Below are 18669 nucleotides of genomic sequence, written 5' to 3' on the forward strand. Positions count from 1 at the left end.
TCCTTCAACCCCCTCCCCTCCAATATCATAACATGAGGGGGGGGGGAAGAAGACATCACCAATGATTATTAAAGTAGCTACTCTCCTATATGCATGTCAGTGGACTCATGCTATCAGTTCTAGGAGGGCTCCAAAGACAATTACACAGGGCGTCGTATGTGATGTATAAAAATGTTCTACTGGATTGGATAGGTTGTTATAATGTATTCAATTATATGACTGATAATGATGGAAAATGGGGGGAGAAGGTGTGCTGTGACATCTATGTGTTACAATTGACTTTCGCTGTATATCATTCATATGGTTCAATCAAGGCCCAAGTATAACAGTGGCATATAGATTGAGTTCTAGATAGGGAGACGGAACAAAACCATCAATCCCGAACCATAGGGTTACAAAATCATTATTCATTATTACAGGCTATCTTTGGCAGTTGTCCAACTGGATCTATATGAAACTGGCGAATTGCAAATGTTCATTTAATCCTTGCGGAGATAGAGTACCCAAGGTAAAAATCCATTTAGTCTCTCTTTGAAGTACTTTTTGATCCCAATTTCCTCCCCTTTTGGGCTTCGGAATCAAATCGATGCCAACAAATCGTATCACTGAGGGGTCCCCGCCATGCTTGGCCCAGACATGTCTGGCCAGCGGTTTGTCTCTCTGGTGCTCAATGTCACCAAGGTGATCCCCTATTCGGCGTCTGAATTCACGTATGGTTTTACCTACGTATTCAAGTCCGCAGGAACATGTGGCCTTATATATCACTCCCTGGGAACGACAATTGATGAAATGACGGATTTCAAAAGTTCTGTTGAGGACATTGCTCCTAAAGTTTTTCCCTATCTCTAAAAAGGGGCATGCAATACATTTGGAGCATTTATAGCACCCTTTAATTTCTCTAGAAAGCCAATTTGTTTCATGGCTCCTTTCAAAATGGCTATGTACTAGCCTATCGCCGAGGGATTTCCCTTTTTTGTATGTAATCAACGGTTGGCGAGAAAGTGAAGGGCCTACATCTCTGTCCATCAACAGTACAGGCCAATGTCGTTCAAGAATTTTACGAACCTCCGTAGCTCCATTATCAAATGTAGTAATGAATCGTGTAGTATTCTCCTCTATAATTGGTTTCTGTCGACTAGCTAACAGTTCTGCTCGGGGGATGTTCTTGGCTTCATGATATGCTTTTTTTAGAATCTCTTTGGGGTAACCTCTTTCTCTGAATTTGTCACATATTGTCAAAGATGTAGATGGAAAACCCAATGTAATTGCTCAGCATAGACTACAAGATCAATGGGAACTGATCCAAAATGTTCTTTACTAAAATCGTCACCAGATAACATTAAACTAAACCCACAAAAACACAAGTCGCCACTCAGGTCCGTCATCAGTTAATGGAAATATAGGGGTTTCCACAATACTAGCAGTACAAAGACTCTCAAAAAACGCTATGGCTCCCCCCTCAAAAAAGAAATCCATCAAAATATGTACTCCCAAATCCAAATGCCCCCCTCTCTTCTGAACCCTACAATGTGCCTAAGCCACAGTTAGCATCCACATGTTTGGCATTGTTGTAGTAAGGAGAGCTAGCTTAAGTGTACGGGATGCAGGTTTACAGAAGAACGAGCTGGGCACAATGTACGGGCACTAAGTACTGGGCACAACAAGAACTGATTTTCAATTTTTAATTCTGCAACACTCACTGTGTTTGACACCATGGGTGTTTTCCAGAGACTAAGTCGTCACTACATACATAGATCAATTCCCAGAGGGGTGTAATTTCCAAAATTGGTCACTTGATGGGGATTTCTTCTGTGTTGGCACTTAGGCGCTGTGCAAATTGAGTCCGCAAAGTATTCTAGGAAAACCTGTGCTCCGAAAATCAAATGGCGCTCGTTCCCTCCTGAGCCCTGTGGTGCAGCCAAACAGTACTGTACAGTCACATGTAGGGCATTGCCACGTTCAGGAGAAATTGTGTAACACATTATGGGGCCTTTTTTACCTACTCTTGTGAAAATTGGAAATCTGGGATTAAAACAATATTTTAGTGGTAAAAATTGTAATTATTGTTTGTTTACCGCCCAATAGTATAACATTTTGTGACACACCTATAGTGTCAATATGCTCACTGCACCCCTGGATTAATTCATTGAGGGGTGCAGTTTGTAAAATGGTGTCAATTGAGGGGGGTTACTGCTGTTCTGGCACCTCGGGCTCTGCCAATGTGACATGACACCCACAAACCATTCCAAGTAAATCTGCACTCCAATATGGCACTTTTTCCATTTTTCACTTTGTATTGTGCCTCAAAAGTAGTTTTTGACCACATATGGGGTACTGGCATACTCAGGAGAAATTGCACAACAAATTGTAAGGTACATTATTTCCTGTTATCCAAGTGAATTTGAAAAATGTTGCATTAATGCAACCTTTTTGAGGTTAAAAATTTTATTTTTCATTTTCACAGCTCAACGTTATAAAATTTTGTGAAGCCAACAGGGGTTCAAGGTGCTCACCAATCATCTGGATAAATTCCTTGAGATGCCTAGTTTCCAAAATGGGATCACTTGTGGGAGAGTTCTACTGTTTAGACACATCAGGGGCTCTACAAACGCAACATGGTGTCCGCTAATGTTTCCAGCCAATTTTGCAGTCAAATGGTACTTTCTCCCTTTCAAGTCCTGCCATGTTCCCAGATAGTTAATTTCCCCCACTGATAAGGTATCTGCTTACTCAGGAGAAATTGCACAGTAAACTGTATGGTGCATTTTTTCCTGATACCCTTATGAAAAAATAGCTACCTGGTTGAAGTAACAATTTTGTGATAAAAAATTTTTTTTTTTTATTTTCACGGCTCAATGTTATAAACTTCTTTGACGTCCCCGAGGGTTCAAGGTGCTCACGAAACATCTAGATAAATTCTTTGAGGGGTCTAGTTTCCAAAATGGGGTCTCTTGTGTGGAACTCCACTGTTTAGGCAACTCAGGGGGTCTCCAAATGCAACATGATGTCCGCTAACGATTCCAGCCAATTTTGCTTTCAAAAATTCAAATGGCGCTTCTTCCTTTCTGAGTTCTGCCATACGCCCAAACAATTGATTTCCACCACATATGAGGGTACTCAAAAGAAATTGCACAATAAGTTTTAAGCTGCATTTTTAACTGATACTCTTGTGAAAATGCACAAGTTTATGGTTAAAGTAACATTTTTGTGGAAAAAAATAAGTTTCATTTTTTTTCTTCCACATTGCATTGGTTCCTGTGAAGCACCTAAAGGGTTATTTAACTTTTTTTAATGCAGTTTTGAGCAGTATGAGGGGTGCAGATTTTAGAATGGTGTCACTTTTGGGTATTTTCTGTCACTTCAAAGTCACTTCAAATGTAATGTAGTCCCAAAAAGAATTGGTTTTGAAAATTTTGTTGAAAAAATGAAAAATTGCTGATTAACTTTGAATTCTTCTAACAAAAAAAAATTGTGTTTTCAAAAATTGCGCTGATGTAAAGTAGACATGTGGGAAATGTTATTTAGTAACTGTTTCGCGTGTCATAAGTCTCATATTTGAGAGCATAACATTTCAAATTTGGCAAATTGCAAAATGTTTAAAATTTTCTCCACATTTCCCATATATTCACCAATAAACACCAAAATTTGGGCATAAATTTGCAACCGTCATGAAGCTCAATATGTCATGAAAAAAACCAATCTCCGGCCCTGTGCGCACACTGCGTTTTTTGCTGTGGATTTGCTGCGGGTTTTGCTGCAGAATTAGTTCAGTTTGTTTTCCTAAAGTTCATGTAGTCCTTCCCCAGCAAAGTCTATGAGAAAACCAAAATGCTGTGTGCACGTTGGTTCTTTTTTCCTTATAGGTTTTGCTGCAGAATTTCTGCAGCAGAAAGAAGTAGCATGTCACATCTTTTCTGCGTTTTTCCCTGTGTTTTGGCATTGACAATGTTAAAAAACCGCAGGCAAAAACGCGGTAAATCCGCACCAAAAATGCGGTAAAACCGCATGCGTTTTTGGTGCGTTTTTTTCTGCAGGTAACTGCGTTTTTCGCTGGAGAAACAAATCCGCAGTGTGAGCACCTAGCCTCAGATGGGATCCGTTAAAGTGTTCCAGAGTTATAACCTGTCAAAGTGACACTGAACAGAATTGCAAAAAATGGCCCAGTTATTAACTTGAAACCGGGCTCGGGGGAAATGGGTTAAGGCTATCTTCACACAGTGCGTTTTTGCTGCGTTTTTTTTTTTTGGTGTGAGCATGCATCTGATGGATGAAGCATCTGGTATGCTGACGTTAAATATGCAACTGTGTGGCCCTGCACTGTTTCTGCTATCACAGTACATCCACAGTTCCCAGTGCAGGTACAGGTTAGTAGTATGCTTTTAACCGTCCTACATTAGGCGCATGAAGCCAAATGACTATTGAAGCACTCATTAAATGTGAAGTAAACTGCAGTAATCAGAAGGGTAAAAGTGCAATTTTTTTAACAGTTGGCTCCACTATTTTTTTTTGCTGTCAGTACAGTGGAACCTTGGATTATGAGCATAATTGGTTCTGGTCGTGTGCTCTTAAACCAAGTTACTCTTATATCAAAGCGAATTTTCCCATAGGAAATAATTGGAACACAGGCAATTCGTTCCACAACCCCAAAATATTTGCTGTATTCATACAAACTTATCACAGTAATATAATGTACTGTATTCATATAAAATGATTACAGTGCACTGATACAAAATACTGTACAACAGTGATTCTCAACTCCAGTCCTCAAGACCCACCAACAGATCATGTTTTCAGGTTTTCCTCAATATTAGACCAGTAATAATTCCATCACCTGTGTAACATTGAGGAAAACCTGAAAACATGATCTGTTGGTGGGTCTGGAGGACTGGAGTTGAGAAACACTGCTGTACAGTAAAAAACATGAAAACAAATTAAACTGCACTTTAGCTTACAATAAAATCGTTGGTGTGCGAGAGGTACAGTATAAGCAATTTGCTGTACTGGTTAGCAGAAAGCAAGTACAATACTGTATCCATAAATGCAAATTGATAGACATGCTACATAATATATACTGTACAATGGTATACTGTATACAGTAAACAGTAAATATGTACAGAAAGTTACCTCCAGAGCGGGTCAGAGCGTGGTAAAAGGACATAACCGGAAGTGTGTATGGTGAGTATTTGCTCTTCTTGCAAATCATTGCTCTTAAACCAAGTTACAAATTTGTAAAAAGCTTTGCTTGTCTTGCAAAACACTCTCAAACCAAGTTACTCTTAAACCAATGTTCCACTGTATTTGAGATGGTTGCTACATTTCAGTGATATGTAACTGTTTGCTATTCCTGACCCAAAATAGAAAAAATAAATAAATTTGGTGATTTTTAATTCTTCTTCTTTTTTTAACTTAAAGGGAGAAACAGAAGAGGCTTCCTCACATGAATCTGAAGAAGATTAAACCGCAACCGACATGAATTTCTACCTCAAAAAGCAGTTGTGTTTCTTGGGTCCAGATTCAGTCCCTTCAGTTTATCTGGATCTCAGAAATGAAGACGCTGCCTTGACCACTTAATTTGTATTACCACCATCTCTCCACTTCTTGCCTAAGGGCAGGAACAAAGTCACCCAACCTCTAGAAGAACTTTCAATTCATTACTTTCTTTGTAATTCTTTACTGTCCAAGTTTTAGTGCTGAGAAAAAAACTGCTGTAAAACGGGGATACAGATAAATGCTGATATTTTTTAAATGCTGTTTTATTCTTAACCTACTAATCAAGTATTATGTGGGACAGACATTTTTTTTTTATCAGATTTTAATGCCACTCATTGCACTGCGTAAACATAAAGATACTTGTAATTATAAGGTATGTTTAAAATGGGCATTGAACTAGAAAACTTGGTGTATCTCCTTGGGTAGCCTTCAACCAGCTACCATTTTCATATGATAAATAGCCCATAGAAACCAAAGATTGAGAACTCGGATCCTCAAAACCTTTGCTACCTTTGTCTTACAGCCAGTGACTGCTGATTCATGCATATTTTCTATGGTTTATGAAAAATTGAGGGATAAAAACAATTATTCAAACCAGATAATACTGTTTTATCTGTTGGTCTTTTAAACTATATTGATTTATATAGGTTTTCTTTTTATGTAGCTACCATAAAAATTACCAGAATAATATTCCTGCTTTTTGCCATTTTATTGCAATTGTAGAATGCTAGAAAAGCTAACCTGTCTCCAGAATTCATAATACCAACTTCCTATTTTATTAAATAGATATTAATCTATTAAACCAGGTAAGACTGCTGTACAGTCTAGAAAGATCCATGCAAAACCAGCCATATATTCCTTTTTGAAGGTTTACTTTCAATCTCTGTCCACCTGACCAACATATAGTATCGTTATGCTACAAATGACTTAGTTGGCACAAACATTTAAAGGAGTATTCCTATCTCCAAGATCCTATTGTAATATGTAGTAGATGTAAAAATAATAATAATAATATTAGCAAACACCTCCAATTAGAAATGTAGTATAGTTCTTCTAATTCACTATGTCGCTTCCCTTATGTTCAGGACATTGCAGGACCTTTGGTATCCATGATTACGACCACGCATATAGTCACAGTTAGTTGCTGGTGGTCATAAAATGCCCTGAACATGAGCTAAGCGACATAGTGAATACCACATTTCTAATTGGAGGTATTTGCTAATATTATTATTATTACATCTACTACATATTACGATAGGATCTTGGAGATGGGAATACCCCTTTAAATATCAGGATTTTGCAACCATTCTGACATGAATTTTAAAAGTACACAATCCTCATTAAATCTAAAAACCTATTTATTAATGTATACAGTTTATATTGTGAAATCTGGTGACAGATCTGCTGTAAAATGTCAGGATGGCTGTTAAATTCTTATATATAATGGTTCGTGCCGACTTAGCCTTTCATAGCATATAATTTATTTATTTTATTTTTTTTAAAGATCTCATAAAAAGTATCAAGTGTGAAATAGTGGAAGATAAAAAATATTCTTGTACTGTGCCCTGAAAAGAAAACACTCTAAAAAAAATACCAGCAGTTTCATTACATTACACATATTTTAAGGTGAAGATTAATATGCACATACCCATATCTGCTTAGAATATTTTTGCAAAGGAAATTCTAAAATGCATCTATGCTTTGGTGCCATGTATAAGTAGACATGCAAATAGGAAATTATTTTGAAAATGAAGGCTTAAAAAATTGTTTATGAGCAATTTCTCTACGTTCTTGTCCATAGTATATGGATAAAAGTGTTGGAACACCTACACATTAAACCTACAGTAGCTTTTAAGAACTCCATTGCAAGTCCATAGACACTAATACAGAGCTGGTCCTATAACCTTCTGGGAAGGTTTTCAACAAGATTTTTGGAGTTGGTCTGTGAGAATCTTTATAAGGCTATATGCGCACGTTGCGTCGTAGTACCTGCAGTTTATTCTGCACGTTTTCCTGCCCTTGGTTTTTGACCAAATGGCTTTTGACCATTTTTTAGCGCTAAAAACGCATGCGTATTTACAGCGTTTTTAGTGCGTTTTCAGCGCTTTTTACCTGCTTTTTCATCTGCGTTTCTGCAGATGCGTTTTGTAGATCAAGACACTGAGAAATAAAGTTTTAATAGTTAAAAAGAATGAAAAAAGAGAAAAAAAATGATTATATTCACTTTTAATATAACTATATGTAAATTCAACAATTATAATGAAATTATAGCGGTTATTCACATTTTAACCGAAAAATTGGTGAAATTTATTATTTTATAACATTTAAATTTTCGGTTATTGTGTGTGTGTAAAGGAACATTAGAACCCTTTAATTTTGTGCCAGAAAAGCATGCGTTTTTGGAGCCAAAAATGCAGTGGAAAAGCAGGTAAAAAGCATGAAAAACGCAGGAATTGTGCTTTTAGTTGCATTTTGCCATTTCTCATTGACTCCAATGTTAAGGAAACGCTGCAGAAATGGCAAAAACAACTGACATGCTGCTTCTTTTTCAGCATGGTTTTTGACCCAAAATATGCAAATTAAACGCTGCAGAAAAAAAAGCAAAGTGCAGACAGGATTTCATCTTTTCCCATAGACCTTGCTGGAAAACAAAAGCGCATGCGTTTTAGCGCAAAAACGCTGCCGCTAAAAACGCTGCGGAAACGCAGGAAAAAACGCAACGTGCGAACATAGCCTTAGTGATGGGCAAACCCAATCTGTAAAGTTCAAGATTTGTACCAGACACCTTATGTCCATGCACAGATCACGGACTTTCAGGGAAGTCTGTGTTACTGTTTAGGTTCGGCCACCCGGATAAAAATAAATAAAAACAAAAAAAATAAAAAAGGAAGCAAAATGGAGATTATAGCAGAACAATACTTACCGAGTTTCCGCGCGACTGTCACGCTGTTTCCAGGTCTGCACATTAAAGCTTATGAATATTTACTGTTTTCGCCATTCACCCTCTGTGATAGCGTATGTGATTGGTTGCAGTCAGACTGCTCCCCCACTTCCTGGGTCGGTGTCTGTGATTGGTTGCCCTCACACTAGCTGTCTGGGTCCTCGAAGTGAAGTGTAGAAATAATTAAACAATTGGAAAAAATGGCGTAGCATCCCTCATATTTTGATACCCAGCGCAGATAATACAGACAGCTGGAGTCTGCAGCCCCCAGCTGTGTCCTTTATCTTGGCTGTGTATCAAAATATGACGGACACCACCCGGCTTTTTTTTTAAATATTTAAAAAAATAATTTAAAAAAAATGAAATGGAGGTCCTCCCCAATTTTTGGCATTTAGCCATGATAAAGAAGATAAAGCAGACAACTGTTGACTGGTATTCTCAGGCTAGGGAGTCTCATAGTTATTGGACTCTCCGAAGCCTAAACATAGCAGCCGCCCCAGAATTGGCACATTCATTAGTAGCGCCAATTTTGGCGCCTTACCCGGCTCATCCCGATTGCCCTGGATCAGTAACAATCGGAGTAATATAAGGGGTTAATGATTGCTGTGATTTTTCAAAAAATCACAGCTGCCCTGAAGCCCTGAATTAGTAATGAGTAGGGGGTCTCCCATTACTAATCGAAATAAGTAATGAAGAAGTAAATGCAAAACACAAACGCTTTAATGAGCGGACCTGTAAACAATGTGACAGCTCCTCATAAACTCGGTAAGTATAATTGTCCTGCTTTAATCTCTATTTTGATTCCTTTTGCAGCCCCCTAAACCCTTACTACCACCATTTTATAGCATTTAAGTTCGGGTCCCCATAGACTTATATGGGGTTCGAGGTCTGAGCTCAAGTTCAGATCAAGTCCGGTCCCGAACTGGACTTTTTTTATTAAGTCTGGCTGGACCAACCGAACCCAACTTCTGTGCGTTTGCCCATCTCTAATCCTTATCCGTTCATCTAAAAGAGCCTTAAGATGAATAAACAAGAAGCTGATATAGAATAAGAGGGCCTGACTTACAATCTAATCTCCATTGTAGTTAATCTCAAAGGTGTTCAATGGGCTTGTGGTCAGGACTCTAAAGGGTGCTTTACATGCGACATTGCTACCAATATATCGTCGGGGTCACGTCGTTAGTGACGCACATCCAGCGCCGGTAGCAACATCGCAGCGTGTTACACCAAGGAGCGATGATCAGCGATCGCAAAAGCGTCCAAAAACGGTGATCGTTGACACGTCGCTCCTTTCCTTAATATCATTGCTGCTGCAGGTACGATGTTGTTCGTCGTTTCTGCGGCACCACACATCGCTATGTGTGACACCGCAGGAACGACAAACATCTCCTTACCTGCGTCCACCAGCAATGCGGAAGGAAGAAGGTGGGCGGCATGTTCCGGCCGCTCATCTCCTCCCCTCCGCTTCTATTAGACGGCCGCTTAGTGACGTCGTGGTGACGTTGCTGTGACGCCGAATGCACCTCCCCCTTGAAGGAGGGATTGTTCGGCGGTCACAGCGACGTCGCTGCAAAGGTATGTGCGTGTGACGCTGCCGTAGCGATAATGTTCGCTACGGCAGCAATCACCAAATGTCGCACTTGCGACGGGGGCGGGTGCTATCTCGCTCGACATCGCTAGCAATGTCGCAGCGTGTATAGTACCCTTAAGACCTTACTATGTGCACTGGGGCATGCCATGCTGGAACAGAAATGGGCTTTTCCAAAACTGTTTGCACAAAGTTGGAAGCACACAATCCAAAAGCAACAAACTTTAAAGTTGAATATAAAAGAATGAGGGCAAGATGTGACCAATAATTAAGGTACCAATAAAGACTACACCCTATTACTTGATATGGAGACAGGAGGACTATGGGAATGGTAGTCACGGGGTCAAAAACTGACCAATTCAAAATAACCACAATTACTGCTTTTTTGCAAAAATATAACAAGTGTTTTATTCATATAATAAATAGCAAAAAAGTGACATAACATGATAAAAACAACATTACACAGTGATCAGGCTACAGCAAGGAGGTGTCACTGACACAATGGAACCAGGAGTCCACCCTTCATTGGGGAAGCAGAATCACCAAAATAATAGGTGGGACATGGCCAGAAGAAACAACAACGGATACTGGGCCCAAATAAACATCAATGATCCGGAATGTGCACACCTAACAAGTGTGCACCAAAGAGGATCAGCATACATAAGGGGTCCAATATCCGAAGAGTCAGACCATTAACCACACCACAATTATAACAGAGACAGGCATTAAAAGATGCAACACATTACTATGCACAAAGTCCCTGTGCTGCACTCACCCATAATGAGGAAGGTGGTACCCGAGTAAAACGTGCCCCGACGCGCACGTTTCGATGTCTTCTTCGGGGGGCCGTGGTGTCACGGCCACGGCCCCCCGAAGAAGACATCGAAACGTGCGCGTCGGGGCACGTTTTACTCGGGTACCACCTTCCTCATTATGGGTGAGTGCAGCACAGGGACTTTGTGCATAGTAATGTGTTGCATCTTTTAATGCCTGTCTCTGTTATAATTGTGGTGTGGTTAATGGTCTGACTCTTCGGATATTGGACCCCTTATGTATGCTGATCCTCTTTGGTGCACACTTGTTAGGTGTGCACATTCCGGATCATTGATGTTTATTTGGGCCCAGTATCCGTTGTTGTTTCTTCTGGCCATGTCCCACCTATTATTTTGGTGATTCTGCTTCCCCAATGAAGGGTGGACTCCTGGTTCCATTGTGTCAGTGACACCTCCTTGCTGTAGCCTGATCACTGTGTAATGTTGTTTTTATCATGTTATGTCACTTTTTTGCTATTTATTATATGAATAAAACACTTGTTATATTTTTGCAAAAAAGCAGTAATTGTGGTTATTTTAAACTTTAAAGTTGGCACACTGCAGTCAGACAGGTAATGTTCTCCTGGCATTCAGCAAACCCAGACTATCCATCAGACTGTCAACAGAGAAGTGTGATTTGTGTATGATTTGTTACTCTATAGAACACATTTCCTCTTCCACAGGGGAACATTTAGGATGGAATAAAAGTTCATTAACTGACGTGCTGCACTGCGTGCTCAAAATATTACTGTCCCATGCATGCTACATGCTCACATTCAGGGAGTTTTTTGTCCACAGTGTGCATTTCTTGCTAGTATATTGTTTTAATACATGGCTCCATTGTCTAGATCTTTTTTTTATCAAGATCTCTCCATGCACAGTGTGCTGTTATTTTGCTGAAGGGATCATAGGGAAGCAGTATTTTTCTAGCAATACAGGACTTTTGTATTTTTCATTTAGTAAAATGGCACATACACCTATTGAGTGACAGACTCTATTTACATACGGTATGACCATGATGTGTTCTGAATATAATGTATATATTCAAATCAGCCATAACATTGAACCAGGTGTCTAATATTGTCTAAGTCCCACTCATTTTGCAAAAACTAGTTAGAATATTGCTATGACTGATCAGTGTAAACTGCTTTTTTTATGGCATTTTCAAGTTTACTAAACGCATGTATTCGAAATTGAAGACATTAGAAAAGTGTATGACGCAGTAAAAGATGAATTGTTGCAATGCAGTTAATGCAAACGAGAATTTGCGGACTCAGTTAAAGTGTGTGTACAGAATTAAAAAGACTTGACTGCTATCTTCTAGAAGCCGCACCACACCTGTCCATGGGTTGTATCTGGTCCCTCATTATGTGAGGGTACAAACCTAAAGAGTTATTAGAAACCAAAATGGGGTATAATAGCAGTCTTAAAAATGTAAAAGGGAATGGCCATTTAGATTGCTTTTAATTAAAATAACAAAATACAGCCATACCTACCTATTGCTGCTCGTGCACCAGCTACCTTTTGCTGCCTCTGGTTATCATGTCGACATTTGTGACTGCCCAGCAGACTTGTGCCATATACATTGGCTCAGTGGCCACATGACATCAATGCTACAGCCACGTCAACAAAGACAAGAGGCAGTTGCAGAGAGTCGCGATGGTTTTTTTTTTTTTTTTTTTTAATGAACTGAAAAAACAAAACGGACAGCCCTTTAATCACATACAATAGATGTGAGACCTCAGCACTTAGTTAAATGACTGCACAAATAGCAAGTAACTGTTTATTAAAGGCAGGATATAAGAATGATAAAATCATAGTGTTTGGACAGTGTTATAGCTCCAGTTGGCCTTTAGCTTATTATCTTCATCCATTAAAGGGAACATGTATAGATAGCTCAGTGAAACTATATGTGTCTTTATGCTGAGAATATTATATACAGGATTTTTTGATGACTTAATGTGCACCCTTGCAAATAGCAAATGAAAGCGAAAGAAACCTCTATAGCAGTTATTTGTTAAGTTACTTTTATACGGGACATACCGTAGCTCAATGAACATCAGGGTCATATGTTTAATTATAAGTTGCCTATCCCCAGAATTCGCCCTCACCAACAGATATTTGACTCTCCTCACTATTCATGACTACCTCTGATTTTCATAGATCCCTACAGCCTCATTATTGAATGCTGCTATACTCAATATATTGCAGAGAACTGCAATAGAGCAGTCAGATATCCATAATTGCATTTTGCATCTACTTAAACACAATAAGACTGTTATGCAAGTAATATCATGTTGTTCCTTAGATTTCAGCTTTGTATTTAGATTTCTGTATAACGAACTGTTAACTTGAATATATTTTTGTACTGAATTCTTCTAGATTTTTAAGGATATTCTTTCTGATATTACACAATACAGAACATTGTTATCCTTTTTTTCAATATATTACTGTCCATATGTGTACCTCACATTTGTGTTGTTAAAGGAGAATAGATTGATTGATAAAAACAAACAATTTTACCTCCAGATTTCCAACTGGGACAATGAATTAGCGCTCATTCAGTCAACTGTCCACATCGGTCCCATTTTGGTCAGATACATGGAGTGACCACGGCTCTCCTGACCGAGCATGACAGAGAAATATATGAAGCTGTCACGCTCCGGTTGGGAGACCCGCAGCTTGTCCGTATATTGCAGTCCAAGATCAGACCGATGTGCATGGACATCTAAATGAGCTCTAACCATTAGATAATTTCAACAGCATTTAGGATTGCAGTTAATCCCTAACCAAAGTAAATTTGTAGGACATTGTACTAAGTAAACACATGTCGGTCCATGTTTGATATTGCCTTCATCAATTGAGAGCTAAAAGCAGTGTCCTGTTATAGCACTCTTTTTTAACTCACATGGATCCCTATGCCTTCTAGTGAAAACCTTCAAAAAAAAAAACTTGAAGCTTTGTAGGCGGGAAGATGCAAGTCTTGCTTTTGCATAATGCAATCATAAGTATGTGTTTAATATAGTGGACTGAAATGTATTTTCATGTATTTTACACAAATGTGATTTTATATTGTTTCATTCAGATGTATTATAAATTCTCAAGTAGAGTTTTTATTCTGTTTGTTTAGCCAGTATTTACACGTTCTTAACATTGTATTAATAACTGGGCAAGAGGGAGTTCCTCAGGGTGTCAATGCGGTCTGTTAAAGGAAACCCATCACCTCCAAAAGCACTATTTTCCTGCAGATATAGGTGTAATCTGCAGGTAGTGTTTAAATCATTCCTGGCTGGTTTACTAGAGCAGCAGCTACAAGGAAAAATAAATTATATTCTCTCTGCAGCTATCAGGGTAATGCAGCGAAATATTGCAGCCACTGCTCACTACACAGCGTGCTGTAATGATTTCCCTGCATTTTGATTGACAGCTTGCTTTACACACACACACACACTAACACACACAGAGCTGGTTGTCATTCACTTTGCATGGGATTGATATTAGCGTACTTACTGATTGGTGCCCGTGTTTCTATTAGGGCTGGTGCGTACGTTGCGTAATTGCATGCATTTACGCTGCGTATAGCACTGCAGCGTAAATGCATGCATCCTGCGTCCCCTGCACAATCTATGTAGATTGTGCATGAGACGTGCGGACAATGCTATTATGAACACAGCGATTTGGGTGCTAAACTTTTGACCCAAATCCGTGCGTTCATAAAAATGAGCATGTCAATTATTCCGTGCGCTATGGATGCAGCTCCCACTCCCGTCTATGGTGGAGACAGCAGCCATAGCGCTTGAAATCGGCTTTTTTTGTACAAAAAAAACTGCATCCATTATGCAGTGTTTCTGCAGCGATTTGACGCGCACATGTGCTGTCAAATCCCTGCAGTATATTCAGCAGTTATGTGCGCATGAGCCCTTATACTTTTCTTTTTCCACTCCATGTTTTGGCTACAAATACTAACGTAATAAACTTACCAAATGCTCAACATGTGCACATGCCCTAAAGCGGGCTTTACACGCTGCGACATCGCTAATGCGGAGTCGTTGGGGTCACGGATTTTGTGACGCACATTCGGCCGCATTAGCGATGCCGTTGCGTGTGACACCGATAAGCGATTTTGCATCGTTGCAAAACAGTGCAAAATCGCTAATCGGCGACACGGGGGTCCATTCCCAATTATCGTTACTTCAGCAGTAACGAGTTTGTTCGTCGTTCCTGCGGCAGCACACATCGCTGCGTGTGACGCCGCAGGAGCGAGGAAGCTCTCCCTACCTGCCTCCCGGCCGCTATGCGGAAGGAAGGAGGTGGGCGGGATGTTACGTCCCGCTCATCTCCGCCCCTCCGCTGCGATTGGGCGGCGGTTCAGTGACGTTTCAGTGACGTCGCTGTGACGCTGCACGGACCGCCCCCTTAGAAAGGAGGCGGTTCGCCGGTCACAGCGACGTCGCCGGACAGGTAAGTATGTGTGACGGCTCTGGGCGACGTTGTGCGGCACGGGCAGCGATGTGCCCGTGTCGCGCAACAGATGGGGGCGGATACCTACACTAGCGATATCGGGACCGATATCGCAGTGTGTAAAGTAGCCTTAAGGCTCTATGCCCACAATGAGTTTTTAGTGAGTTTTTGATGCTGAGTATTTTTGCTGTGTCAAAAACGCAGCATCTTACAGTTCCATAAGGGCTCATGCACACGTTGCGTAATAGCATGCATTTACACTGCATATACAGTTTGGTCCAGAAATATTTGGACAGTGACACAATTTTCGTGAGTTGGGCTCTGCATGCCACCACATTGGATTTGAAATGAAACCTCTACAACAGAATTCAAGTGCAGATTGTAACGTTTAATTTGAAGGTTTGAACAAAAATATCTGATAGAAATTGTAGGAATTGTACACATTTCTTTACAAACACTCCACATTTTAGGTCAAAAGTAATTGGACAAATAAACCAAACCCAAACAAAATATTTTTATTTTCAATATTTTGTTGCGAATCCTTTGGAGGCAATCACTGCCTTAAGTCTGGAACCCATGGACATCACCAAACGCTGGGTTTCCTCCTTCTTAATGCTTTGCCAGGCCTTTACAGCCGCAGCCTTCAGGTCTTGCTTGTTTGTGGGTCTTTCCGTCTTAAGTCTGGATTTGAGCAAGTGAAATGCATGCTCAATTGGGTTAAGATCTGGTGATTGACTTGGCCATTGCAGAATGTTCCACTTTTTTGCACTCATGAACTCCTGGGTAGCTTTGGCTGTATGCTTGGGGTCATTGTCCATCTGTACTATGAAGCGCCGTCCGATCAACTTTGCGGCATTTGGCTGAATCTGGGCTGAAAGTATATCCCGGTGCACTTCAGAATTCATCCGGCTACTCTTGTCTGCTGTTATGTCATCAATAAACACAAGTGACCCAGTGCCATTGAAAGCCATGCATGCCCATGCCATCACGTTGCCTCCACCATATTTTACAGAGGATGTGGTGTGCCTTGAATCATGTGCCGGTCCCTTTCTTCTCCAAACTTTTTTCTTCCCATCATTCTGGTACAGGTTGATCTTTGTCTCATATGTCCATAGAATACTTTTCCAGAACTGAGCTGGCTTCATGAGGTGTTTTTCAGCAAATTTAACTCTGGCCTGTCTATTTTTGGAATTGATGAATGGTTTGCATCTAGATGTGAACCCTTTGCATTTACTTTCATGGAGTCTTCTCTTTACTGTTGACTTAGAGACAGATACACCTACTTCACTGAGAGTGTTCTGGACTTCAGTTGATGTTGTGAACGGGTTCTTCTTCACCAAAGAAAGTATGCGGCGATCATCCACCACTGTTGTCATCCGTGGACGCCCAGGCCTTTTTGAGTTCCCAAGCTCACCAGTCAATTCCTTTTTTCTCAGAATGTACCCGACTGTTGATTTTGCTACTCCAACCATGTCTGCTATCTCTCTGATGGATTTTTTCTTTTTTTTCAGCCTCAGGATGTTCTGCTTCACCTCAATTGAGAGTTCCTTAGACCGCATGTTGTCTGGTCAGAGCAACAGCTTCCAAATGCAAAACCACACACCTGTAATCAACCCCAGACCTTTTAACTACTTCATTGATTACAGGTTAACGAGGGAGACGCCTTCAGAGTTAATTGCAGCCCTTAGAGTCCCTTGTCCAATTACTTTTGGTCCCTTGAAAAAGAGGAGGCTATGCATTACAGAGCTATGATTCCTAAACCCTTTCTCCGATTTGGATGTGAAAACTCTCATATTGCAGCTGGGAGTGTGCACTTTCAACCCATATTATTTATATAATTGTATTTCTGAACATGTTTTTGTAAACAGCTAAAATAACAAAACTTGTGTCACTGTCCAAATATTTCTGGACCTAACTGTAGCACTGCAGCGTAAATGCATGTGTCCTGCGTCCCCTGCACAATCTATGAAGATTGTGCATGAGACGTGAGAACAATGCTTTTATGAACGCAGCGATTTGGGTGCTAAAATTTTGCCCCAAATCCATGCGTTCATAAAATGAGCATGTCAATTAATTTGTGCGCTTTGGATGCAGCTCCCACTCTGTCTATGGTGGGGGCAGCAGCCATAGCGCATGAAATCGGCCTTTTTTGTACAGAAAAACTGCATCCATTATGCAGTGATTCTGCAGCGATTTGACGTGCACACGTGCTGTCAAATCGCTGCAGAATATTCAGCAGTTACGTGCGCATAAGCCTTTAAAGTGGATGGGATTTAAAGAAATTGCATGCCTACTTGTGCTTCTTTTTCACTCACGACCTGTGGGACATGTTTCAAATACATAACATGACAGCTGCGTTTTACATGCATATTTTTCCCATAAACTTGCAATAGATAGAGAAAATCCGCAGGTATAAAACATGTGCATTTTTAGCGCATTTCCGCTGTGGAAACACATCCAAAACCTATAAAATCCGCATATAAATATGTCAATTAGGTTTTGTCAGCCAAATATCAGGAATTATCAAAAATAAAGCAGTTTTGTTTAAAACATGACACACCAAAAAGAGACAAAAAAAAAGTTAAAAATCCATGTAAAAAAACGAACACAAAAAAGCATGTAAAAAAGACAAGTAAACAAATTTACATAATATGTCCAGGAATTGTGTAGAAATTCTGCAACATCAAAACAGCTCACTGCACCAACCCTATGACTTGGGCAGGCAACTGCTTGGAGAATAAAATGTAGTTTTCTCCCTCTAGCCGCTACTTAAGTCTGCCAGACAGGATTTACCGTAAGTGCTATTTCCTACAGATTACCACTATATCTCCAGGTAAATAGTGTTTCTGGAAATGATAGGTTCCCTATAAGAGTATGATTGGTCATGTTGGCAGACTTGCAACCTTTTTGTTTGCCAAGAGCAAATTGAAGAAGGGCTTGGGTTTAAGATTCTCAGCAGAAGAAAAGGCATGTCTGATGAAATTGTCATGTTACTATATTCAGATCACCCAAAATATATCCTGCTGTCTAATTGGTTTGGATCTTAATGACACATAAGGCCTAATTTTGTATACTTGTCACTACTCTTCCAAAGCCTTTAAAGGAATTGTCTAAAATTTCAAGTCTGCAGTCACTCTATGTGATGTCAATCCTCACATCACACACTTTGTGCGTTGTGATGATTCACCTGTTTCGGAGTCAGGAATGGTGGTCTCGTCACCATGAGCATGTGATATCCATACTCATGGCCAGAAGCTGACTAGACTGTTTCCGGCCTTGGTCAATCCACTTGCACTGAGGGAGGCCTCGCCCATCTACTTGGAATGTGGCCAGGAATATGGATATCATAAACTTGAGGCCACATGACTGTTGTTCCC

At 40.1% G+C, this 18669-nt stretch overlaps 1 protein-coding gene across 1 annotated transcript in view; it reads left to right on the forward strand.

The window, feature by feature from the left end:
- HMGA2 (high mobility group AT-hook 2) overlaps nucleotides 1-6363 on the forward strand; it is a 341323-nt gene extending 334960 nt beyond the window's left edge. Inside the window, exon 5 of the mRNA XM_075342461.1 lies at nucleotides 5413-6363. Within this exon, the coding sequence (XP_075198576.1) occupies nucleotides 5413-5457 (45 nt within the window). The 3' untranslated portion in view covers nucleotides 5458-6363. The remainder of the gene's footprint in view (nucleotides 1-5412) is intronic.
- The last annotated feature ends 12306 nt before the right edge of the window (nucleotides 6364-18669 follow it).

This window comes from Anomaloglossus baeobatrachus, chromosome 4 (genome assembly GCF_048569485.1).
Source record: "Anomaloglossus baeobatrachus isolate aAnoBae1 chromosome 4, aAnoBae1.hap1, whole genome shotgun sequence".
Classification (NCBI taxonomy): Eukaryota; Metazoa; Chordata; class Amphibia; order Anura; family Aromobatidae; genus Anomaloglossus; species Anomaloglossus baeobatrachus.